The 27292-nt window shown below is 40.8% G+C and overlaps 1 protein-coding gene across 1 annotated transcript in view; it reads left to right on the forward strand.

The window, feature by feature from the left end:
- nfatc3a (nuclear factor of activated T cells 3a) overlaps window positions 1–26665 on the forward strand; it is an 82762-nt gene extending 56097 nt beyond the window's left edge. The window contains exons 7-10 of the mRNA XM_030077170.1: window positions 3786–3841; window positions 4030–4156; window positions 6652–7740; window positions 23355–26665. Of these exons, the coding sequence (XP_029933030.1) occupies window positions 3786–3841; window positions 4030–4156; window positions 6652–7740; window positions 23355–23431 (1349 nt within the window). The 3' untranslated portion in view covers window positions 23432–26665. The remainder of the gene's footprint in view (window positions 1–3785; window positions 3842–4029; window positions 4157–6651; window positions 7741–23354) is intronic.
- The last annotated feature ends 627 nt before the right edge of the window (window positions 26666–27292 follow it).

Here is a 27292-nt window from a genome sequence, read left to right on the forward strand (position 1 = left end):
CAGTAAAACTCTCCGTGCCATTCAGATTGCTTTTTCTTAAGTTCCACAGCCTCCCCTCTCTTCTCCTTGGTACGCCACACTGTAATCAAAACACATGTAAAGGCTGGTCTTTCCCAGGATGGAAACTTTAAATGGATGGCATTCGTTGAGCCAGTCTCTGCCTGCCCAAGGTACCTTTGTGATGGCGAGCAACAGAGTCAAGTTCACACAAGGCAGCAAGTGAAGCGTTGTTATTGTGACTGAGAGCCATTCTCTCGGATTTTCTAAGGGGAAAAGCGTGGCTTGGAGGAATGTCTCTTGTTCTTTGAGTTGTAATAGGTGAAGCATGGAATAGGAATGTAGCATGGCAGAAACAACACGGCGATGGTCAGGTTTTTGTAACCCTTCAGTGGTGAGTGGAAACCACGGAGAAGTGCATCATCAGGTAGAGAGGAAAGTTGGACTCCACTGTGCGTGAATGCAGTGGACTGTGGAGGGAGACACAAAGAGAATGAAAGGGGAGGGGGAGATAATGGCAATTTGGTTTGTGTAAATGATCCCCCTCATCATGACTAATCCATCTGCTTTACTGCAGAAAGAGACTGATTGGAATAAGTACAGGGATGGAAGAAAGGAAAGGAAGACAGGGGCAGTGACAGATATTTTTCCACCTTCTTTCATAAACAGTAGAATCCTGAAGACTTACTGTGGGTACTTCACAGACGAGAGATTTGGGCTGGGACAGTTAATGGTATCACTACATAAATAGGGATCCTCTTGTTGTGTTCTAACAGATAATTATGTTAAAACGGATAATGGTCAAAAAGTCATAAAGTTTGTCATAAAGTTTGATAGGTTTTCTGTGCTTTGATATGCAGAGGTTTGTTTTTCAGGTTTTAGTTACATTCAGCAGCACACAGTATAGGGTTTAATTGGGTTTAATTCAAAAACCAATATTATTTTTCAGGCGAATGATATGCTTAAAAGTTCACACACTCAAGGCCATTAATTTTGTGGAATACTCTCACTTTGGGCTTTTAATATACTATGAGACAGGATTGTTGTTTTTTCAGGATTTCTGTTTTTTGGAGGTTTGCACTCATACTAATTTCAGTTACAGATGCCTGTTTTCCTCTCTTTGACCATATTTTTTCTTGATGCACATCCCAGAGGAAAGATGGAGGAAAAGAAGGAGGGAGGAGAAGCAAGATGAATTGAGTTGAGGCAGACCATCAATTCTGGGTTCCAGCTTTTGTCTCACTGTCAGTTTGGTACAGATTCTCTAATGTCCCTGACCCTGACCAGCGCTGCAAATTAAACAACAGAAGAGAATAATCCTGGCTTCCTCTTCAGCCCTGCACCTCTTTATTTCCTGCTGTCTTTTCACTCAATGATACTGTCAACAGTTGCAAAGAACAGAAAGGAAAAATTGTGAGAAATGCATTACTTAAAAAAAGATAGGAAAAAGGGTACCAAACCATAGTAGTCGTTATCAAGCGCTGGAGTTAAAAAAAATCCCTTATAAAGAACAAACAAAGACTTACTTAGTCCACAGTGTTGGTTGGTGGCCTTGAAAATTTTTTAGGTACTCTGATTAGACTACAAGTTTCATGAATCGATCAATACATTTCGACTTAGAGAGTTGAAACCTCAAAGAGCACCTGATGTTTTCTGCAGACACTACCTCTGCTGTTGTTTTTGACCCAGTGCCATACTCCCTATTTTTTTCTTTATTTTGTTTGAATCCATAATAGCTTCAAGTATTTCAGCTTTAGAAGTATGAATGTTTATTAAAGGGAGTGGAGCTTCAAGCGTAAAACACTGTCTGCCTTGAATGTGTCTAATGCACCATGTCTGCTCCACAATCACAGCATTTTTTCTGTTCTCCCAGTACAAAGATGGCAAAGTCCACAGTTATTATAACATGAATTGCAATCACCCTCTTTGTTTTTGTTAGATTTTTCAGCACAATGGGTGCACTTTCTTTTCCCTCTGACTGGAGTGTGCAGGGTGTTGGGACGATCCTAGTCATTGTCAGAGCCTGGTATGAGGTTCCTGTTGGAGCTTGTTGCTTGATGGAGCATATGGGGCCCTTGCTTCTGCCTGTTGAATGTCAACATCATGCATTGCAATAATACAGTGCTCTCAGCTACCAAGGCATTCAAGGTCATTGACACACTAGAAAAACTGCTCTCTGATGGTTAGTCACAAGTTAAGCTCTTCCCTCACAACAAAGGGAACCTCTGTCATTAAATTAGACTAATGTGCAGGAGGATTACTACAACTTAGGCTCCAGTTATCTCAGTGTTAGGGTGAGATCAGAACAGGTAATTTGCCTACTTACAGCTACGGCAGAATCCCTGTAGAGAACTGAATAGCCTAAATGTGACAGGGCTTATGATTAAGTGCTTACTTTGTGTAGAATCTACATGTGGTCTTTTCAGCAGACATGTTGCAGATGCCTGACGGTGTGTGGGGAAACCCTTTGGGTTTTGAAGGAAGAGGCAGTACAGGTGCACAGAGATATAATCAGGACCATGTGCCATGTGAGCACCATGAAACAGAAGTGAATGCAAATGAAGCGATCTCAGCTGAGAAGTTGTGTAGTACAAAGATACCCACTGAATGAGTTTTTACTCTCCATGGTCGTTGTTGTGACCGTGACGTCTTCCAAACACACCGCAAGCCTGTCACTGTTTTCCCATCGCGTTCTTCACCTCAACTGCTTCCCTAGCAGCTGCCCATAAGACGTCTGGCCAAATAATTAGATCCCTCATAGGAAAACTGGAAAATCAAAGGATGTTTTCTCGCCAGAAACCTGGCAGTGTGTGGAGGCATTTCAAAATAAATAGAATTATTCCACTGCTCTCACTATAATTCTAACCAGGCAAGACAAACAGCGGGATATTTAGACATTTGATTACTTTTTAATATCTGTTAATTTTTTCTCCATGGGGTTCCTGGACCTTTAAAAATGACCTCATTTTGATCTCTGTGCTTCCCCAGAACAAATTGAAATCTTGTGCTTTCGGAAGCCTTTTGTGGCTCTTAAGCCTCGTCTGTTTGAAAAAGTACTGTATTTTGACATCATCATTAGGGAAATAGACCCTGGAAAGAAATTACTCCAGATGGCTGGAAACAACTTCCAACAAAATATTACACCATACTTCTAGATGGGTCTGGTTCGTAAAACTATAGTTTTTATCCCTGATGTTGATTATGTGTGGCCTGAGTTTACTACAGTTTCTTCTTCAGTTATCAACTCAAATTATATCCACATCAATTTAAAAAACGACCCATCATTGTTGTTTTATGACAGTGTCACAGTGCATGCTAAAGATGATTTTCCCCATGATTCAGATAGATCTGCTGTTCCAAGTGCTGACACTTCTGTTTTGTGAGGATATGATGGATTTCCATGTATCACATTTGTCTGCTGCGTAATCACCTGTTTAGTATCTGAGAAAAATTGCCTCTGAGCTTCATAGAGGTCTCAGTCAGTTCTTCATTTTAAAGCCTAAAATCAAGTAATGCAAATCAAGTAATGCTTTGTAATGCACCCGTCTGTCAAATGTGGGGGTATTTTTTCCATTTTGAGGTTATGTATGGGTTATTTAAAGACATAAAGAGTTAGGGGAAACATTAAAAAAATGAAGGGTTTTTTTTTTTTAATATACAACAAAGAATTTCCAATGGACTTTAACCCATAATACTTTGAGTCTTACATATGTATCTTAGCTTGCTTAGGCTTCAGGACTACCACTGGTTCATAGTCTGTGTATTTTTATCGAAATTGTTTCTTTTAGATGGAAGACCACAATGGGAAGTTGAAGCAAAAGTAATTCGTGAGAGAACTCAAGGAGTAAGTGAGCCTAGTTTGCATTATTGTCAAGTGCAGTATTATACCATTTTTTTTATTTATTTATCTGTATTGTTTTAATTTTAATAAACATGTTTGCAATACATTTTAGTGATAGTATTTGCATTTTAATATATGTATAGCACAAGTCTTTTTTCCCACTTTTAAATATTGCTTAATGTCTTTTGCAGTCGAGCATTGTGGTGGAAGTCCCTCCTTACCACAGCAAGACGGTGGCCTCAGCTGTCCAGGTGCAGTTTTATGTCTGCAATGGCAAGAGGAAAAGGAGCCAATCGCAGCGCTTCACCTATCTGTCAGGTAATATGAGAGGTTCTCATGTTTTATTCATTAATTTACATCAAACACAAATCATATGTAGCAAAGGTTTCTGTCTTCAAAATTTCACAAACTGTCTTTGGTTGCAAAACTAATAATGCAAGCTAAATGCAAAGGAAAATTTACCCTCTTTTTAGGGTATTGCTTCTTTGAGCCAGCACCACTTTGCAAGGATTTGGAAAGGCTATGGGAACATACCTTAGCCAGTAGCTTTCTTTCAGTATAATTTGAGGACCCTAATTTTCCTGTGACCGATACTTTTCATAAGCCAGACTTTGAAAGACACTTGGAGGAAGCCTTCCTGTGACTGTGTTTTTTTAACTTCTGTTGTAATCTCCCTGGGTAATTACTGTGAGTTTCACTGATAGCAGAGATAGCTTTAACACACTTTTTTGTTGCACAGTTCTCCACAGGGGTTTCACTAACCCCATTTCTCTCTCTCCAAAGAATGCATTGCTGTGGTTTAGAAGGGGCTCCTCTACGAACAATAACATGCACACCTGCCAACTGTTTATGCTGTAAATCCTCTTCAAATTTGACAGCCAGCATTTTCTCTCACATGTATTATATTTGCAAGGAGATTTATTATGCAAATATTTTGCTATCCAGGAAACTTTTACTGCACATGGGCCAGCAGTTGTGGTTTGCTTTACTTAACATTTCAGCATCGAGGAAACACAGAATATTCTTGATATTTGGATTCTAAAGTTTCCTTAATGTTTTTCATTAAAGTCAATCTCCTACCTCGGAGCTTGATATTGTCATTATTGTTTTGTTTTTTTATTTGTTTGTTTTGTCTTTTGCCTCTTGAAACCAGTCAAACTGAAAGCTGCGTTGGCGGAATATAATGGCATGTGAGCATTTTTGCAACCTCTCCAAACTCTAAAGTTTTACCACAACAGTGTGCGATAAAGACATATGTGTGTGCATGTGTGAATATAAGTACATGGTCTTGCCACTCCACCCACCCAGCCTTTCTCTTTGCAAGCACGCCTACTCATCACAAGCAGTTCCTGTTTTCCCCGTTGACAGACCTGGCCAGCCAATCAGAGCAGAGTACAGTAACCCTGCTCTGTCAGTCTAGCTGGGACGCTGACACCGCTATTGTTACCATGGACACCACAAGCTTTATTGTGGCAAAAAACCTGCCTGCCAGTCACTCTTGACTTGTTTCAGTGTGGGCTGGGCTGCAAAGGCCCTGGCCCAATTTAGGGATCAATTCTGAGAAAATTGTTAAGAAAAAAGTGCTGTTACACAAGCATCAGCCAACTGTTTAAAGTTGAAATTGTAAAAACAAATCTTTTTGTTCCTGTTTTGTAGTTATTCTCCCTTCTGTCTTATGCAAAACAGGTATCAGTATATTTCAGATACTTAGATGAAGAACAGTTTGGCGTGCTTGATTCATTTCATCAACCACCTTATATGTTCACATTTAGTATTAGTATCAGAAATAACAGAAAATCACCAGTATTTAAAATACTTACAGATTTACATAGATGTAAAATGTTTAAATATATTGTACATTATCCTTCCCTGATCTCCCTCCCAGGGCCCTGTTTTTTTTTAACCTGACTAAACCACATTTTGCCTTTTTATGGCTCTTGTATCGCAGCTCAAAAGGCGAGGCACGGTGAGTCAAGGGCCTGATCAGTGAACTGGTTTGTTCTCTTGATCTGATATGGGCTGGGGGGCATTCAGCTCCTCTTCCCACATAACATTTCACATGATGGCACCCAGACTGACAACATATGCTCCCCCTCTGATTTGGAGCTTGGTAAAAATAAAACTCACTGTCACAAGGCACCAGATTGGGAAATAGGTTACCGATTGGCATGGCGCTGCTGTGAACTGCCACAGTACAGGGAATGGCCCCATTTGCTGTCAAAATATCACTTGTTTTTTTTTTTTTTTTGGAAACTCATTTAATCTTGATGCAGACACATTTCACAACGCATGCATTTCAGGAATTAATTGTGTTCATTTTCCGTGGGATTACAATGGCCTGTTTTTGAAATGCTTAGGCATCAGTGAAACATTTTTGAACTTTAATACCATGGACTGAGGCTATTTGTGTGGGTTCAGAATGTGGAAGAACTTGAAACGGCTACTGTCTTGTAATGGCTGTCAGAATGAATAATCACTTGTCATAACCATCACTGTACCTGCAGGAAAAATAGTTGTGGCATTGTCAATGTTGCAATGCACTGACTTGACAAATTGGGAAATGCCGTGACTTCTCCTTTTTTCTCTTTCTACTATATGATTTGATTAGAAAATGTGCAATATTTTTTTGTGATCAAATGTTTTTATTTTGAATTTGAAAGGCATCTTCATACATTCAACAGCACAGTGGCAGTCAAAAATGTAATGTAGTTATCCATATGCTCTCTATTTTTCCTCATTAATTTTTGTTTTATCTGCCTCCCACTCTTTCTACTTCTCTTTTTCTCTCCATCTCTTCTTCTCTCTCTCTTTAGTCATGGTAAAACAGGAGCACAGAGAAGAGCTGGACCTTCCTGCAGTGCCCCCCATGTCCATGCCCCTGGCACATGCTGCCAGTCTGGTGCGCACCCAGCTGCCTTCTTCTGAGCAGGGCCACCCATCGGACAGCCTTATGTCCAGCTCCCCTCGCGGCCTGGCCACGGGCTCTGGACCTGGCCTGCTCCCGCTGCAGGCCCCCTGCCCCTCCCTGGGCTCCCCCTCCTTCCAGCACCTGCCTCACCTCCAGGGCCGCGGTTTGCACCACCCGTCTGCGGACTGCCACATGACGTTCCACCCCAGTTCAGCTCCCGCTCCTCTCACCGCTCCCTCCCGGCCTGCTTACCAGCCTATGCAGCATGGTCACAACCTGCCCTTCAATGGCCAGCCCAGCCTTCCTCCTCAGGGCTACGAGAGGATGCCCTTTCAGCAGAACCCCAGCGCCGCGTCACACTCCATGGGCTTGGGGATGGTGTACCCTTCTACCCCTTGCTCTTCCCCTTCAGCCCCATCCTCCTCTCCCACCAACCCAAATGCTGTGTCTCCTCATAGCCAGCAGCCTCTCCTCACCCATTCATCTCCACACCTCCATACACTGGGGGGCTACCACTGTTCCCCCAACCCCACCCAGGTGCCCTCTCCCACTGGCCTCCCCTTAGTGGGGCAGCCGTCATCCCAGCTGCAAAGGGCCATGGGTTACCACCCTACAAGTCAAAGATCAGCTTCCTGCCCCACACCTTCTAGTGCCCCTCCTCCACGGTTGATCCCCTCTCCCCACTCTGGGCCTTCCTCCCCTCAGCTCCACTCTCTACCCTATCAGTCTCCCACCTCGTCCTCCCCCACCTCAGGTGGCAGTCCTTTGGGCCCCCTGCAGCAGCAGCAGCAGCGCTCAGGACAGCCCTCTCCCCAGGCCACCAGCCCCGTCATGGCCAGCCTGTCCCCAGCAGCAGCAGGTTCTCTGGTTCACCCTCTGGGCCCCCAGGGTCCCTTCCCCACAGAGGGGGAGAGGCTGAACATCAAACAGGAGCCAGAGGACAGGGAGCCCACCTTCCGATCCATAGGGCTGCAGGACATCACGCTGGATGATGGTGAGATTTGTCATATTTATCCATCAGTGTCTCACTCTGTGTGCCATTCTTTCTTTTTCTTTTTTTTCTTTTCTTTTCTTTTTTTGCCTTTTTTCCTCTTTTTAAATCTGTTTTGGTCTCTATGAATGTCTTTCTTGGTTTCTGTGAGGGTTAGGTGATACTGACAAAATTTGACTGAATAACTCATTATTAATGTGATAATGACATTGTAGGGATTACTGCAGGTGCTCTCATAAGATATTTACACATAAGACATTTCAGTCAGTAGTAATGTAGATATGATCACTATACACGTAGAGGGCAATAATAACACAGCTAGAGTAGTCTAATTAGTAGGGATGTCCCGATCACGTTTTTTTGCCCCCGAGTCCGAGTCCGAGTCATTTGATTTTGAGTATCTGCCGATACCGAGTCCCGATCCGATACTTCTATAAAACCAGGAAATGATATGTTATTAATGATTGAACAAAAATGATAGGAGGATGTATCAGTAATTATTTCACCTGAGGGTTGACAGAGTACTTTTTGCTGTAACAATATGTTAAATTATTATTTGTTTTAACAATGTAAATTGCTTATCAAACAGACCTAACAATTCAGCTACCAATGAATGAGCAGTAGTATGCATGTGATAACATAGATCGAAAAATAAGCCAAAGTGATACCTCTTCTCTGAATAGACAAGCTAAGTCAGTGTGCTGCTGTTAGCCAGCGAAAAATACAGCGGAGTGGCACCTCTTCGCTTTGTTTCACAATCTATGTCAGTGCGCTGCTGTAGCTGGAAAGTTTATCTGCCTTTTGGAGTCGGTTTCCGTTTTATTTGGCTAATTCCGCGATTCCGTCCGTGATAGTAGCAGCATATCACCAGAGCCCGTCTACTGTATTAGAGTTTCTCTGATATCACACACCTCAGCTTCAAAACAAACTGCTGCGTGCTGCCGTGTTCCGCGCATGCGCTGGTCAGTGGTGTCTGTCACAGACAGACCCGGCCTGTAAACGTTGGTATTTTATTCTCATTTATTTTTATCACCAATAGCCCATATATTGAAAATGTGATTAAAAATAATAACAATAAATATACATATGTATATATATTATTTATCCGATACCTGATCGGGACATAACGTCCGAGTCCCGATCGAGTCTTCAGTCATGTGATCGGCCCCGATTTCCGATCACATGATCGGATCGGGACAACCCTACTAATTAGTTCAGAAAATTGCATCCCTTTACTACAATGCAGGCTTTGAAACCAGGAAAAGACAACAATTATTCTATATGACAATATTACGATATCCAAAATCCTAGATGATGTGAGGTCTGATGTCAAGTCATAGTATTGAATAATACTGAATATTTTGCTCAGCAATACTTTGTGTCCATATCTTTGTTTTCTTCCTCTCATTTCACCCTTCTCATTTTCACGCCTTTCTTTATATCAGTCCATGTCTATGTTTATCATTGTTTCTGCTCTCATTATCACTTTCTTTCCCTTATCACCCTGTCCTTTTACACTTGATATTTAGAGCTCACCCGTCTGATCAATCTAATTTTCAGCCTAAAACAAGGGAACACTGTCGTATTGAATTTACCACATGTGATGTGCAAGCTAATTTGGTATCTGATGGTGTAAAACAATACAAACCACCATTGGTTGTGTTTGCAAGAGGTTGAAACCTTGATGCCTCATTACAGTGATCATGTTTCATCTGCCTTTTCAACACGCAATTGTGTACACAGGTTTATCACTGAGGGGTCCTGTAGCTTAGTATTGGGTAACATAGACACAATAGGCCTGATAACTACTGTATCATATTAAGGGGCCTAATCATAAACAGCTGAGCCTCTGTATCCCTGGCAGTAGTTTGGAGATTAATTACACATTTATTTTTATGCCTTCTTGGAACTGGGAAGAGTAAGAGTTTTGTATCATTTTAAGCCACTGGGAAAGCACAGTCACATTTAGGAACACAGACTGTAGTTGTGTGTTATTGCAGTACTTATGTCCTGTGTGTGTAGATGTTGGGTGGCATTTGCATTGTATGTGTGCTAACAGCTCTAATTAGGATGCTCAGGAGAACTTGTTGACTTAACAAACGACTTGAGAGTCCACACATGAATTTAGTAGCTCTCTTTTTTTTCTCATGAGCTCAACCACTTCACATTTAAAAGCATTTGACAATCTCCAAACCTCTCTAAATCATCTACTTCCTTCTCCTTCTTTCAGAGCCTTGTCTGTCTGTGAGCCTTGGTGCCGTATTCAAATGAGGCTTAGGGTTAATAAATAGCCTGGTGAGCCTGTGTCGGGGAGGTGTGATATTGTGTGCTAGCAAGGGTCAGCCTAATTAACACAGGGCCATTGTCAATAAGTCATGTGTGAAAGACCAACAGCCACTGGAGTTCAGCAGTGGCATAGTATTTATGCATACACACACACTAACACACAGTAAAACACGTTACCTGTGCAAAATGGCTTGATGACAAAGCTGCAGGTGCTGGTGTATGCACACAGTCATCTACCCTGTTTTTCTGTCTCTCTTTTATACACACACACACACACACACACATACTCACACACACACACACGCACGCACAGACCCGCATACACGCAGTGCATCTGCTGTTTACTCAGAAATTTCACAGAAAATTGTCAATCGCTCACTGAAATTTAGTTGCTCACTCGCTCGCTTTCTCCCTCTCTCTCTCCCTTGCTCTTTCTGTCTGTGTCTCACACACACACACACACACATACACACACACACACTGACATATAATCATTCTGAAAGTAGCTGGCTGCAGTCTCACTCTCACAAAAAAACTGTGAGAAAAGTTTCTGAGTGACACAGTTCAGCCGGGAATCTAAGCTCTCCCCTTGAGCCTATGGCTATAAATAGCTTTCTGTGCCAGCCCAACTCTGTAGGCCATGTTTTGAAGTAGCAGCATGGAGCTTCACCAAGCTCTGAGTATTTTGGAGGTCACAGCGCACCCTTAAATAGACCATAGATACCCCAATGACAGACAGACAGACACCACATACATATAATGTATGCATGTAAATGCAGATAGTATAAATACACATGTGCATGCATGTGCATTCACACACACACACACACACACACACCCACACCCACGTACAAACACACACACACACACATGCAAAAACACTTCTGATAAGCTCATTTGGCTGCTATAATTACATCCTAAATAATACTCCATCTGTAATCCAAATGAAAACAAAGGCATATCCACATCAAAGCAAGCAATTCGACTTTTTTTTTTATTTGCAGAACTGATCAGTAGAGCTCTTTGGCATAAACATAAACTCTATGACAGCTAAATTTGAGTTCAGCATGTAGTTTAAAGCTGCAGAATGTTGGTTTGTGTTTGCATTGTCTTTACTGTAAGCAGGAGATGATAATACGTTAGTGATGTAATGGATTGAAGATGAGCATACCTTTTTTTCTCTCAGCAAGTGGCCTTGTTCGTATATTCAGAATGTATACAGGTAACTATAGCAGGCAGCATTATCAGTGTGGTTAGAAGAGGGAATTTCTAGTCCTATGATTCAATAACATTGTCATCAAAATGTCGCTTTTTAACATGAGCTTTGGATTATTTCTGGTTTTACCCATGCCTTGCCAGCACAAAGTCATAAAAACGTGACACTGCATTTGCCAGCATTTTGCCAGTTTATGCCACCAATCTAGAAATATAAAAGCTTCCACTGCCACAGACACTGCAAGCAAGCTACACTGTCCCTTAAACACAACACAGTATTTCAGTGGTAATAAGGTGAGCGCAGTATAAAACAGTTTCATTAAAATCTTTTGAATCCAAAATGGCCCTCACAATGTTTCTTATGAATCATGACCTGTACAAAGAGGATTTTGAACTATTATTTTGCCTGGGGTCATATAAACACTTGAGATGGAATTGACTCCTGCAGTAATATCACCTTCACAGAGTTTTGTTTGCAGGATGAGAGGGAATACAAATGTCAGTGTGTAGAAAACTGCCGTGGTTAGCTAGCAGATGGCCCCTGTGACGTATACCAGAGCATGCTTGAGAGGTGTGTGTGTGTGTGTGTGTGTGTGTGTGTGTGTGTGTGTGTGTGTGTGTGTGTGTGTGTGTATGTGTGTGTGTGTGTGTGTGTGTGTCAGTGTAGGTGTTGGTGGCAGTGGGTTTTGTTAGTGCGTATCAGTTTGATGTTGTGGAGGGGGGTGTGTGTGTGTGTGTGTGTGTGTGCGTGTGTGTGTACATGCACACAAGGCAGGGGACACTGGAGGTGAGAAGACAGACTGACAGACAGATGGACAGACAAGTTCAGGATCCAATCCTGCCACAGGGTCACTCAGCTGAGACGCACAATCTGAGAAGTATTTGGCATCTGAGATTAAAATAAGGTGTGTTATATATATACACACACTGTAAATCATTGCTTTGGAGATACTAACAGCATTTTAAGGTTGTTGTAATAAGCAGATATCTAAGCCTCATTTGACCAAGAATGTTGTGTTGCAAACAAAGTCCTGTCTTATGTTTATTTTTAGTTGCCCTGATTTAACCAAGCAAGTTGACCAAAGGTGACAGTTTATTTACAACCAAGTTGAACCTGCCCAAAATAGAAATGCAGTCATGTTTAGCACTGCATGTGAATTTGTGTACTCACTGCAGCTTTGTGTTGTTGTTTGTTTATTTACATTCATTGCCAGTCGAGGGTGCATGCACATTAAAGAGGTAACTGTAATCTAAATGAAACTCAAACCAGAAATAGCAGTGTCTAAAACTCAGAAAAAAAGCAATGGCTGCAGTGAAATGGCTTTATTACAGGTTTATTACAGGTGTTCTGATGCAGCCTGGAAAAGTACAAAAAACTATGGGTTATGATATGACATCATTTTGATAATTTCCAGGTCTGGAAATGTACGGAAAAATGAGGAAAAAGCCTTGATAAAGACATTTTCATTTGCAGTCTATTGTTTCTGTGTACACTTTTCTAAAATGTGGAATTTATAAAATTGCATTAAATAAATCATAGTGGTTTTCTTGTGATGAAGAAGCAATGTTTGATGTTGAGAGAGCATGGGATAGAACAATTGAAATGCCTGCTTTCAACTTTCGGGCTCCTGTGCTGCGGGTGCACAGCCTGGCAAACGACCAAGGCCACAAGATGGCCAAATGCAGATTTTGAGATAAATGGCTAACCCATCAAAATTATTCAAAATGGTTGGATCCAGAATCTCAAACAAAAAGAGCAGTTTATCATTTATCCTACATAATTATCATATGTAACCCTGGATGAGGCAGCCATTCAGTCACACAGAAGGCAAAAAGCACTCAGAGCTTTTAAAAGTGTCCTTTGCAGTAACCTCAACCCTTTTTCCCATAATTTAAAGGCCTGGTTCATTTATCTGTTGGCAAGATGGAGAGTTGAGCACAAGATGTCAGCATGGAGATGTGAACACGACTGACGGGTGAAGAATTTAGCTAGCCTGCATACACCATGGAAGGATTGTTTTTTTCCCCTCTGGACATGTGTCATTTTTCTGTAACTCTGCCTTCCAGAAACACGTTATGTGGCAAAATAAATTCATAATGTTTTAACAGTAGCACTGGTTAAATGTAACACAGGTTTCTATTTATGACTCAACTTTCACTGTATTTTCATGTTCTTTTTTTTTTCTTTCTTTTTTTTTTTTAAATACATTTCCATTTTACTTTCTTAGATACTTTAAACAGTGCAGCAGTAAAATAATTCCAAATCGCCAGCATGCAAACTTTGCCATCAAAGAAACTCAGCCGTTGTGTTGTCTGTCATGTGTTTAGTTTATAGACATTGGTGTGCCCTAACCTCCAGTGCACTAGCGCAAAACAAATACAAGTTCCCTTTATTTATGTTCCCGCTTAAAAGAATGTACGGCGCTTAGGAAAACCTTGATCTTTTTAGTCTGCGTTGATCAGAATCTAAAGATTCTACCTGCGACATGACTTTGAACCAAGTTTGCCAAGCTGCGGTAAATCTGTGACTTGTGCTGCTTCATTAATACCGCAGCGCCTGAGAGAGTGAGTTCACTCCTATGAGGGTGATTACAGCCGTCATAGTGACAGACTCTGAAGCCGTTGTGGTGCTGACCTGTGAGTATAACTAATTAATCAGCACATGACGGCCTCTAACTTTACAGGGTATGTGTGTGTATGTGTGCGTGTATGCGCGTGAATCTGTGTGTGGGGGTAAATGGTGAGTGACAACAGTGAATACAAGCGGCCAACGTCTTTTGTTCGCTCTCCCCTGACCAAATGCACAGCTGCCTCAAACTGTGAGGTTGGCGTTGTGGGTTAATAATAGGCAGATGTCTGCTTCCTGCACTGCTTTGGAAACACTGCTACACTAACGACACACACACACAACCCACACATTGTGAGAGACACACTCCCTATAGATGTAAACAAAGAAGTGAGGCAGTCTGTTGTAATGAACATGTTTTGTAAATATATTAATCATCTGTCTTTCTGTCTTTTTCATTATAAACATAGATTGTAATGAAACAGATTTATAAACTCCCAAAATTTTATTTAATGAGTAATTATTTAATGTTTTAATTTAATTATACCACCACACAGTAGAGTAGTTCCACGCATATTTTTGACATTTTAATTTCTTATGTATAATGTCTTTTAATTTCTTACTTCTTATTTTCATTGTCACATACTTATATGTATAAATACACACACACACACACACACACACACACACACACACCTTACCTATAAAAAATTTCCATGCATGCACACCCCTCTTTCTAAATTTAAGGCACTGGCTAATCAGGCTCTGTTACTAAGGTCTTTGAAAGTAGCACAGCTGTCACTGGACCCCCCAAACACACACACACACACACGTGCACTGGGTCACATTTACATCCCCAACACTTAAAGTGCATACATCGTCCTACTCAAAGCTACATCTTTATAACTTGCTGGGAAATTTAACTGCAAACACTGCCGGTTTTTGTCTGTTTATTTCACCTGGAGGACTGACAAAGCATATCAACCAACACGACCTGTGATAGCTCCGCTCAGTATGGGAGGGCTCCTTACTAATATCTCTTAATTGCATAAGTGTAGCCTCTCAGAAACTTCAGTTTGGGATAGTGCAAAACTGACCTGCAGAATTTTGTGCTTATTCGAGATGGCTTGGTTTGGGCAACTTACTGCTAAAACTCATATGTCTTATCCCTGCTGGAAAAAGTATCCAAATCCTGTACTTAAAGCTACTTTAAGCAATATTATGTGCATTTTTTTCCCAGTTAAACGGCATTGTGTAACATGAGAGTTGTCACTGCAGGTCTCTTTCTGCCAGACAATTAATAGCTAGCCTAATGATTCTTGGTTTGAGCTTTCTAGACTTCTGTATCAACTCCTCCTCTGCCATCTTCTTCACCCTCTCCCCACTTTAGCTTCATTTAAATCTTTTTTGAAACTTTATATTCTGCAGATAAACAAATCTAAATTTCAAATAGGTTGCGCATGTACCTCATAAATCAGCAATGTAGTGACAGCTTATCTTGTAGCTCAGAGTCTGCAGATTCATCTTGTTTTTAAATTGAGCTCAAGGACAAAATAATCCATGTAATCATCCCCTCGTGTCCAACAAAAAAACACATTTTTCAAAACATTTGCTTTCGGTTTATACAAGTTATCTGTTAGGGGCAAGAGTGGCTTTGTGGTTTGCAAGCAGAGTTTGTGTCCTCAACACCCTCTAGTGGTCAGAAACTCACTTAGGGCAGCTTTAAGTAAAAAGTACTATAGCAACACCATAGTGGAAAAACCCTCAAGAAAAGTCTTGTATTCATAGCTTTACTTAAGAAAAAGTGTAGAAGTATTACCTGTAAAATGGACTTAATTATCCAGTGTTAAGTTATTTACACCTTAACCTGTAGGAAGTATTTCAGTGTTGTAGCTCCAGCTGCCATATACGGTTGGATAGTTTACACTCTACCAGTGCATCATATTTTATGAGCTGAGTTTATGTGTTGCATGTAAAAGCTTGTTCTACAAAACTAAGTCGTAACTACACCTGTGTCCACATTTCACACTCTCTCCAAAGTAATAAAAACGAATTAGGATGATGGCTCTGCAATACTTTTAAATTGAATTTCTTTTTATACATTTTTTTCAGAGAAGCTATAATGTTACAAAAAGAAATTCAGTTGAAAATTGTTGCACAGCCATCATGTTCATTTTTTAAAATTATTTTGTTGGGGATCTTACTCCATTTTGGATTTTTGTTCATCTTCATTTCTCTCTGAAATGTAGTGAAGAAAAAGTCTAAAATATCATAAAATATAAATACTCAAGTACAGTGACTGTACCTAAACTCTAGTGGTATTGTTGTGTCAAGCAAATCTACTCCATGATCTATAAATTTTTAAGTATTTCTTGCCGTCTGATGTGTTTGTATTTGTGTGTTGCATAACCGGTAAGAATGACAAATATCTCTGCAGTTAATTTCCATGTGATGCAGTTATTGAGAAGAAGCAGAAATGAATCATCCATGTTTTTATGCGTCTCATGCATATGTGTCTATGGGACCCGTCCTAGTTAGAGGTTGCATGCTGCCATTAAGTTAGCATGGTGTATTAATAACGCAGAACTCCTCATTCAATGGGAGGAAAAACCAACAGTGGTAGGAAAAAATGTTTCCACCAAATACTGCTGCTTGTTAAATACAATGGCAAACATTCGCTGGTCTTTCCTCCCTGAAACAAGTGGAAACGGGCTCTCTGTGTCATCTTTCCATACAATTAAGATCTTAGAGAGTGTAATGCAGAGGTCCTGGCAGGGGCTGAGGCCTGGTGCGCAGGCTGTGCCAGCGCTGCCTTTTTCTTGGGGCAGGAGGAGGGAAAGCCTGAAAATCCCTCCATGGAGATGAGAGCAACATGTTGGTTCTAGTTCAGGAAATGGAGAGACACCACTCTTATTTCATGTTTCTGGAGTACACACACACACACACACACACCAAATTATGACTTTGTGCATGTGCGTGCCATGTTTTGAAAATTAATATTCCTGTCTATCCAGTGGATTCTGCCAAGAGCGCTGACAATGAACGCTCCTGTGTTGTTGTATTGTTGGTTGTATTCCTCTCCCCAAGTGTCAGTTTTGATTTGTGTTTTTCAGTCGAGTGCTGCTGATTGACTGGAAAATGAACTATAGTCACCACATTTCTTATGGCACACAAGCAAGGACTTGACAAACCGAGCATGGTGAAGTAAATTTATTCCCCTCTATTAAATGTGGACTGCAAGAGCAGCTGAAATGTGTGAATGTGTGTGTGTGTGTGTGTTAACAGTAAGTTTTTCTGTAAGCTTTTGGTGAGTCACCTTACCCTGCGGTCATCTACTACACTTGCCAGTATGTCCTGTGTGGCAGTCACATTATCACCACAGTGCTGAAAAACACAAGTTTAGTTTGCAAGAAAGAGTTCATTCAGTTTACTTGTGCTCTGTCAGTACAGAGTGTTGTTTTACTATTTTGGAAAGCTGGCTTTCAAGTGTTTCCCCCAGTGTATTGTCTTTGTGGAAATGTAAACACCATTTGGACAAAGTCACACCAAAACTCTCCACTGAAATGAAAACAAATTGCATTTTTTGGGTGGGTTGGAAGCTCATCTTGGACACTCGGCCCTCTCCAGCCATTAAAATTTAGGGAAAAGCTTTAGAGGAGTTATGGTTTTGAAATGCAGCTGACACCAGGGATCTGTCAACCTGATGCTCTCTGCTAAAACGTCCTACGCACTCTTTACCGTTGCGGGTTTTTGCTGATCTCCCGAGGTGGCCATTTGGCCTCCAGCGGTTTCTTTTCTAAAGCCCAGTCCTGTGGTCACCTGGTGATGAAGCCTCCATTCTCTGGCCTGGATGAAAGGCAGGAGTCTTGCAAATCACTTACGGGCAGATCAAATGGGAAAATCCACCAATGATTCACAGAGACAAGTGACTGTGAAACTGACTTTTTAACGAACCTCCTCGGTATACGCTCTACCCTCCCTCCCTCCCTCTCTCTCTCACTCACTCTCTCTCGCTCACTTACCCATTGAGGTTAAAAGAAAAAGAAAATGGAACACAGAGCAGAAGAGATGTAAGATTAAATCAACAAAATGTTCGCTCAGTAGCCCTGTAAGATTTCAATAGAGTTTCTATTAAATGCCTATCTATTTCCAACGAATGTGATCGCTCAGCGGATTTCACTTAGTGAACGGCTCAAATTTTCGCTTATACCCAGTGCTTTGTGAAGATGTGTGGATGTCATTACACAGCCCTACTAAGTGGAAACAGTGTGCTTTGATATTCCCCTTTGCAGGCAAACTAAGTCTTTCTTTTTTCTTGCCTATTCCTTTTGCACAAGTGTTTTCCATTGTAGCATGTTGTCTTCATTTTCTGGACTGAACAATCAGTCAGTCTTCTCGTTATTTGCTTAAGCTGCTCTGCCAGAGTAATGTTTTTAATGCTTGGGTCAGGAAACTTTTTCTTTTTTTTAACGTGTCACAGAGGGTTATGGTAATTACCCATTTTCCATTTCAACAGTAGACATGTTTATCGTACTGAATGTCCATCTGCCCATTTCACTTCTGCTTTGCATTATGGAAAGCTTTTTGATATGTCTCTCCTTTGACATGCGCTGCAGAAATTGAGACATGGCATGAAGCATTCACAGTAGGCTCCAGACTAGATGTGAATCTTCTTTTTGGGAAATTGAAGAATCTCTGCCAGAAAAATACTCTGTTACCATATGCAGAGTTGATTTGACAACAGTCTTATTGCTAGAGTAAGCATGACAACAACACACCTTTCTCTTATTTGTGCAAAATGTTCTGGCCACTGACATTTTGACACCGTTTTCTTCAGGGTGTGACAGGTCGTATCTGTCCGTATCACACTTTAAGTGTGATAAACCTGACACCCCACCCTACGCCTTTTAGACCCTTCACTGTTAATGAAGGCTTGTCTCTGACTGATGCCAGCAGCTATTGTACTCTGGAGGGGGATTCTACATCTGACTACAGCTAGGGCTTCCCCTCTCTTTCTTATTTAAAGGCAGTGGTACAGCTGTATTACTTCAACTGTGCTGTAGTCCCATAAAAATGCATCAGTCTCACTGGTAAAGAAAATGTATTATTAAAATATAACCACAATTTAGCTGAATTTCTATCAGGAAATAATTAGAATGACCTGTTTAATTACAGGGTCACCAAAAAAAATTTTTTTAGCACTGTAACTTCAAATAGAACTGTAAGTGGGACCAAAACAGATTTGCATGTGAAAGAGAAGCTAAAACACACAGGCAGGGTTTCACCTGCCCTGCTTTACTCACAAACCAATGAATCATACAGTGTAGGTGACGAACAGGAAGGCACTGGATAGCTCTTTTTAAGTGGTACTCAAGCTTGTGCTGGTTGTTCATGTACAGAAAGTAGAGCTTGGAAATGGAAGTGTTGCATTCATTTGTTGTTTTGTAATTGCTAATTTAAATAGAGCAGAGTATATCAAAGAATAAGCCTATGTATACACATGCATTTATTCGTGCAGTTGTTCTACAGTATACGCTGATATAAACATATGACTTCTCCCTATATTTTAATTAATATATATGTGTATTGTAAAAGCTCTCAGCATGCAGGAGGTGCAATTTGATGCAAGTCTGGCTGAGAAGCTGTAGTAATGCCTGCTGACAGTGGATGTGTATTTTGACTAGGGAGCCCCCCTCCCAGTCATATGCAGAGGATCTCCCTCCGGCTGAGCCATTCAGAGCCACAGTTACTACGACTGGCAGTGCTGAATCACCCGCTTTCTGTTGCACTGTCATGAATGTCACCAGTAAATCTGAGAAAACGTTATCTGTAAATGAAACTCATCTGAGGCCGTGCTCAAATCAAACCTCCCTTTTATATGGTTTCAGTTCTTTCCCTGAGAGGTAAGCCTTCAGAGTTTATTATAGTATATTTTAAAAACGTACCATGTGTCCTCAGTGTATGGTGCTCTCATTACTGCTTTTCTTACACAAATTGATTTCTGGGTTAGAAATCTGTGGGTCTTCAATCAGAGGGCGGCAAAAAAGGTTTGACTCGGCAGGATTGTCGGATGCGAGAGCTGATGAATGTGTGATGGGCATGTCAAATTTGCTGAGACTTAATTTTGTGTTTGCATGTGTGTGTGTGTGTGTGTGTGTGTGAGCAGGTATTCAGAGCCTTTACCCGACGATTTTCCGTGTGTGTGTGTGTGTGTGTGTGTGTGTGTGTGGATTTGTGAGACTTGCATAGATTCACTTCTAAATAAAGTATTTTTCAGATGCCTAAAATGGCCCCATTCAAATTAACGTAAGTGCAGCTGCAACATCGACAGTGAAGCTTGAAGTGAATTATTCTGACAATTTGCCTCGGCAAATCATTCGCCGAGACGTTTTTTTTTCCTTTCTTTCTTTTTTCATGAAACCATATGAATCAAATTGAAAAGCATTAGTTTAAGGTTGCGCTTAACCCAGTCATAGGTTTACACTGATTTGCCATCGTCGCTTTCTTACAATGTATTTATCTGACTGATTAATGTTCACTCTGCAACGATCCAAAACACTATAGCGGAAAGTGAGACTTTTTTTTTTTTTTTGCAAACACCCACTTGATGCTTGTCTGTCACACTTCCCACTACGTTGCTTGTATTTCAGTTACAGTATATTCACGTAAATGAATCAACATTGATACGGTTTTCTTCGCCTATTAATTCAGTCATGCTGTAGGTTTAATTAACTGTGGTAGAATATTAGGCCCTCTAATACCAGCTTCTGTAATGGACCCGGTAATTGAATTTATTGTGTTTAAATAAATATAATTTTTGATTAATTTGTAGTTCATACATTTTCTCTGAATACATATAAATAAAAATGTTCTTTGCCACGACACTGAAATGAAATATCAGTGGGCGGCTGGCAAAAACAAAGCAAAATTGTAAGTGCTGGTCTTAACTTTTTGATTTCATAAATCTACTGTGCTGCTCTGATATTCATTTCACAGCTCTGATTGACATAAATTTCAAAACATGTCGTTTATTTTGAACAGTTGCATCATTCGGTCTTTTAAAGAGGAAGTGTAGTCCTCCATGTTAAATTTTATTTTACAAATGGATTTGACTTGTTTATGTTTTGACATTATGTTGGCAAAAGTGTTGCAGTGATAGTCATATCGTAGTCTTACACTACACTACTCAAGTGTGTGTGTGTGTGTGTGTGTGTGTGTGTGTGTGTGTGTGTGTGTGTGTGTGTGTTTGCGCGCCCGCGCGTGTTTGTGTGTGTGTGTGTGTGTGTGTGTGTGAAGTTGGTTGACATGGGAGAGGAAGAGCCTCCTACGCTAACAGGATGATGTGAGTGATGGTGGCCAGACACAAAGCTAGCAGCAGAAATCACAAATAACAACAGAATGTTAAACCATGGCACAGATAAAAAGCTTTAACTGTTTGTCACCCTTATCGAGGACTTGGAAAGAAATGACACGATACCCAAATCTCATCGAAAAATGTTAGCATGCCAAATGGAAATGATGCGTATGAGTTAAACGTTCTGAAAATACTAAACATGTGATTTAGTTAGAAATGAATTGACTGTTTGACAGTTTTTAAATTTAATTTTATTAAATTTATGTATCATGTATTGGATTCAGTACGTGAATATTTCAGGTGTTTAGTTTCTTATTTATTTAAATAGCTTTTAAGAAGGGTGATAACTTTGTATTGTATTAATTTTACAACTTCATAAGTCATTCATTTTGCTGAGAAATCTTTATTTATTTTGCACAGTGTTTCAGAATATGATAAAATAAATATGATTTGTCCTCGTTAAATGGAGGCCTGGTGAAGACTGGTGATGGTGATGATTGATTTAATCAAAGGTGGTTTGAGCCCATCATTCGTCAGTTGCTGATGTACAGTAATGAGTACATTTGCTGTCTGGCTAAAGAATGATTTTACAACAGTTTCATAAGTGGCCAGCATCATTTTTAGAGGTGTGGAGTGACTGTTCTGACTTAAATACATGACTAAGTTTGCTTGCATATCTCCCAGTGTCAAAACTCTTAAACCAGTTTGCCAAACCCTCTTCCTGTCCCTTGTATTTCCAACCTGTCAGCATCACTTTTTTAACACCTACAGAAACCACATTAGGAAGTCATGATATGCAAACTGAGCAGTTGCTTAAATTTAAGCTACCTATCACTACCATGGAAATAATCTTATTGCATTTTTTCCACAAATACCACACCAGTGAAAGTCTTCTCTCTTGCACGCTCGCTCCCTCTCTGTATTTTTCTCCCTCACTCTCCTTCTGTCGTCCTCTCCCCATCAAAGTATTCAAAGTTAATTTGCCTTACGGCTGCAGTTTTTACTGGCTCCCTGCTGTGTGGCCCGTGGGCCCAGTGTGAAACATTAAGTGGACACAGGGTATCTAAAACAAATCAGCCCTCTGTCGGAGGCACGCTGGGTGAAAACGGACAGGAGTGCATGGCAGGAGTTATCTGTTATTTATTTAAGACAGGCTCTAACAGAGTTAACAGAGTAATTAACCTCACTGTGCCCAAGTGCCTCTCCAGGCCTGACAACATGTTTGTAACAATGAACTGGTTTTGTACAGCCCTTTTTGCCACACTCACAAACCCCAGTAACAGTCCTGAGGAAATGTACTCAACCACCATTAAAGCTCTAATGAAGTAACGGACAGCCTGTGCTGGCTGGCTGGCCGTGGTGGATTTTGTTTATAGTAGTCAATGTGCTGTGGTAAACGGTAAAATTTCTTGGACGCAGACAAAGGTCAAGACTTACACATGCAGTCAATGGAATAGTTTCTCTCATTTGTTATGTCAGTGGTGATTATATCACACGTCACAGCTGTGACTTTGTGACCTTTGGGTCTGCCAGTCTCAATCTCATTTGAGTTTTTCCACCCCAACCTCTCAGCAGTTTGATTTTTACTTGTTTGATCATGCAGCCCTATGTAGAAACCGGAGAGCGTAGCAAGATTGCCCTCTGCTGGCAAGAAATGTGAATTTTCATGACGCTCCAAACCGTCTGGATGAACTGCGTACAAACTGATGTGAGGTGTATTTCATATTGGTTTCGTTGAAAAAGTAGGAAAGGCCTGAACACTGGACAGAAATCCCTACAAAATGTGAAAGTCCATCAAGAACATCTTATTGCTCCAAACATGCATTCATTTTCTGTTTGTGTAGTGACACAAACAGAAAAGTGACAAAAGGTCTTTGGGATTTAGCCCTTCATCAGTGTCAAACATACTAGTGCACACACCTGGTTCTGTCACTAATAGGCTAATTAAACTAGGTCCATTACCACTGGCTCAGGAATCTAATAACATGATAAATAGACATGATCTGGTAAAAACATCAACTTCAAAAAACATCACATATGGTAGTAGTTCATACATTAAAGAAAATGCACAGTACTACAAAGCTAGATCATGGAGGAAACTTCATAAGTTAGGTTAGTTTTGTCTGAAATGCATTTCAGATTCATAAAGTAAAGCCAATGTAATGGTCTGTTTTTCTCGTTGTCTTTCGTTCACAGTGAATGAGATCATTGGCAGAGACATGTCCCAGTCCCCCGGCACACATGGAGCTCCAGCAGCGCACAGCCAGTCGTAGCTCGCCCCTCGCTCAGGCCTCTCGACTCGTACGTTGTCCTCCTCTCCAGCCCGTACTCCTGCAGGTCCCCGGCTCCATCACAGCCTCTGGACCCCGTCCTGCCTGCTGCAGCACAAGAGGGGCAGAAAGAGACAGTATGTGTGGCCTAAAACAGAGACTGTAGTTCAAGACTACAGTGCCACATGGACCTGCCAGACTGACAAGCAGACACTCTTACTTTTGTAGCCTGATTTCGCATAAATTTAACGCACATGTTTCAAAATACTTTTGTTCTCTTACTTGTACACAGCATGAACAGATGAAAAGGACAAGCAAGCAGGAGAATATACATCCATGTTGAGTTCCAGCAGGGGTAACATAGTATTATAAAAATGAGGTTACATAAAGGAATGTGCTTTCTCTCCAGCTCTCCACTGCTCGACGGCTGTCTGTTAGTTCTCAGGCCTGTGCTCTGATCGTAGATTATGCAGGTATGACCCAGCCCATTTACACTAACGGTTACACGTATGCAGTCTGGCTTGACTCATACTGACCATTCAGCTGTCTGCGGTCTGCTTGGACAGAGAGCCAGTCAGTCAGGTTATTTTGGGTCACTCACAGTCCAAGTACGGGACACAGATACAGCAATATGTGTTTCGTCCTCTCCCACTCACCAGCATTTACCTTCACGAATGAAGACAGCCCACTCTGACTGGGGTTGTGAAGCTGTCTCGAGACTGGCCTGCAACCCAGCGCAGCCCAGTGACAAACACATGGGAGTGCACAGTGATATCACCGGTACTCAGCTGTGATATCAGTAAACTGACGTCAAAAGGGTTTCACAGGCAGATGTCTGACCAGCGGTATGCTGAAAATCCTAGTGTGCCACACTGCTTTCTGGGTTTGACTCAGCAGATGAGCAAATAATTAACTGGAAATTGGCAGAGTAAGAACCATCCCAAGATAAGGTGTGCCGTGATACGACATAATGTAGTGAAATTGATCAGCAATGGGCAACAACAGCTAGACACACAGTTCAGTTTTGAATCTAATACGCTGAAATTGGAACGTAGACCTTAGTGTACAACTTGCTTCTTATACTGTTGAGATTTTGTCTGTAACGGACATACTTGTTATATACCAGGAAAGACTTCTAAATGATCTGGGACCAGTTTTTTGGAGAAAAACAAACAAACACTTAATTTGGGTAACACTTTTCAACCAGGATCACACTGATCTTGCTGATTTTAAGTCCATTCAAAAAAAAAAAAAAAAACAGAAGTGATCATTCTGACCCAGATATATCAGGAGTCTAAATTTGTTCTTTAAATAGTCATGTATGCTACCATCTGTTGGACAAGCTGTGCTATTACATTAATTAATAGTGTGAAGTATATTAGACTGATGATGTGTTATCTTAATTCATTCATCAGCACAGGTAAAGAACACATAAGAACTTAAAAGATAAGACTCAGAGTCTATGATGAAAAACAAAAAAATAATGCTCTGCAAAACATTTTCTTTCATTAATTCCAGGATCCCTTTAAAATGAATAGTTGACCAAAGTAGAGCGTTTCTCAGTCGCCCAGTCTGCTGCAGTGGTCACAGCAACAGGACATCTCTCTTTGAACAAAATTTAAACAAATACTATTTTTTTAAACTATTTTTTCATTAGTGAAGATGTTTAGGCTGCATTTTTCCCACAACCCTAACAATTACATCACAATCAATCATTTATTTTATTACTATTTTTTTATTTCTATGTAGTATGCATCATGCCTCCACTTTGAATCTTCCCTTTAAGTTGCATCAAGATTAGCCTGATATTATGCATCAAACTAATTACTGCCATAGAAAAACATACAAAGAAAAAAAAACATCTAAAAAGGATTAAAAATAGGATTGAGGCACCCAGTCCAATCCCAGTGTGAATGATCAGAGGAGAGAACTTTTGAAAAACTGGTCCCTGTTGAACCGGTGTTTCGCACTGAGTGTCGTGTGTGCGGGCTGATGACACTGTCCGCTCCCTGTGTGTGTTCAACCCACTCAGGTCTCGAGTGCAGGGGCCCGGCAGGCAGGGAGCAGCTCCTGTAGCGCTGGACTGGGATCTGCAGTATGCAACATTCCACAACTTCTAGTGACCTTCCAGCCGTGTAGATATCTGTACATGAATTCCTTCTCTCACTTGTACTTCTTTGCCCTCCCTCTCATGTGTTTTCTTCATCTTCAAGTTGAACAAATGCCTTATTAACATTTAGCAGCTTTGAATGGTAGCAAAAGCTTTTTGTTGTTGTTTTTTGCACAGCTGGCTTTGAGTTTGTATTTTTTTTTTTTTTTTCTTAGGATGTATGACTTGGGTCAGAGTTTATGATTCAAAGCAAACCTGGTGGTATTGCAAAGGTGTGAAAACAAGGGATGAGCTCAGGACTGAGGCAGCCCTATTGAGAGTTTTTATTGTACCCCGTTTGAATATTGCCCACACACGTATTGGAGTTACATTTGAAATCGGCATGTGAATGATCCACAGAGACAGACCTGTGCCCCCCTCAGCAGGAAGTAACTCCCCCAGTTTCCCAGGGACTCCTGCGTGCCTTCCACCAGACCTCCAGTGATATGACAGCTTAGGCAACATGCCACTGGAAATAATTGGGACAGTGTTTTACACTTTAATCATAGAGATGTCTTCATTTGCTTTATGTAATGCCCCCTCACACCTTTCTGTAATGAACAAGTTCAGAGAACAACATCTGAACAGTTTGGGTTCCTCCACACTCACAGTTTGCATACTGTGGCAACAAATCAGCGCCGAATTTGCATTTCACAAACAAGACATTTTCTTGTCTACAGAGTTGCATCTATACTAGACAGTGTTTTTAGTAACATTTCCCATTTTGAGAAATATGCAGTGAATATATGGCAGCAATAACTAAAATCAGCCTGAAGAAAAGTTGAACTAGCATATAGGAATAGATAAGTGTTTTTCAAGCAGCTTTCTTGTCATATATGGTTTGGATGTGCACAGATGCTGATTTTGAATGCTGGATAGATACAGATTTGTCATTCTGCATTGAACATTTTCATTGGCTCTTTGCCTTAAGCTTCTCTTTCTCTTTGACGCCAGTACTCTTGCATGTTTTGTTTTATTTTATGAAAAGGGGCTGGGGGGGGGGGGTAATGACAGCTTTCAGTCAGTTTCCAGGTGGAAATGAAATTGATTCCGCTATGCACTAAAACTGCCTAATGCCTTTAAAATGACAAAAACAAAAAAGAATATAAAAAGAAGACCTTGATGCCTATAGAAGTAGACTAGACTTGTAGTTGCTTAATTGGTTCTGTTTCCTAGATTTCTTCTTCCGTCAGTCTGCCTTGTTAAGGACACAGTGCAAGCGTCTTAGTAGGTTTAATTGTGTGGGGGGGTGAGGGGGTGATGGCGAGTGTGTGTGCGGGGGGGGGGGGGGGGGGGGGGGGGGGGGGGTTATTTGTACCAAATATGCTGTACAGAAGACAGGCATTATGACAGTCCTTTGTTTTTTCAGCAGCAAAAGCACACATATGTACTTAGGCTATGCAAACCGTGACAGCAGCAGCTGATGTGACATTTGACATCAAATATGAATAATGAGATTATAAAGTATTTGTAATATTGTTCATGAACTTCACTGCATGTAAGACAACTTCCAAATAGTGACAGTATCATGTCACTGTTTGACCATGTAAAACTATTAGGATGCCTTAACTCCTGTTTGAATACCAATTCGTCAATGTGTCTGTATGCTTTTTTGGATTGTGTTTCCCAGGAATATGTCAATACTATTATTTTTGTTTTGTTTGCTTGTTTTTTTTGGGTGGGGGGGTGGGGGGGGCACAGGATGGAAATTGAAG

The sequence above is a fragment of the Myripristis murdjan genome, chromosome 3 (assembly GCF_902150065.1).
Source record: "Myripristis murdjan chromosome 3, fMyrMur1.1, whole genome shotgun sequence".
NCBI lineage: Eukaryota > Metazoa > Chordata > Actinopteri > Holocentriformes > Holocentridae > Myripristis > Myripristis murdjan.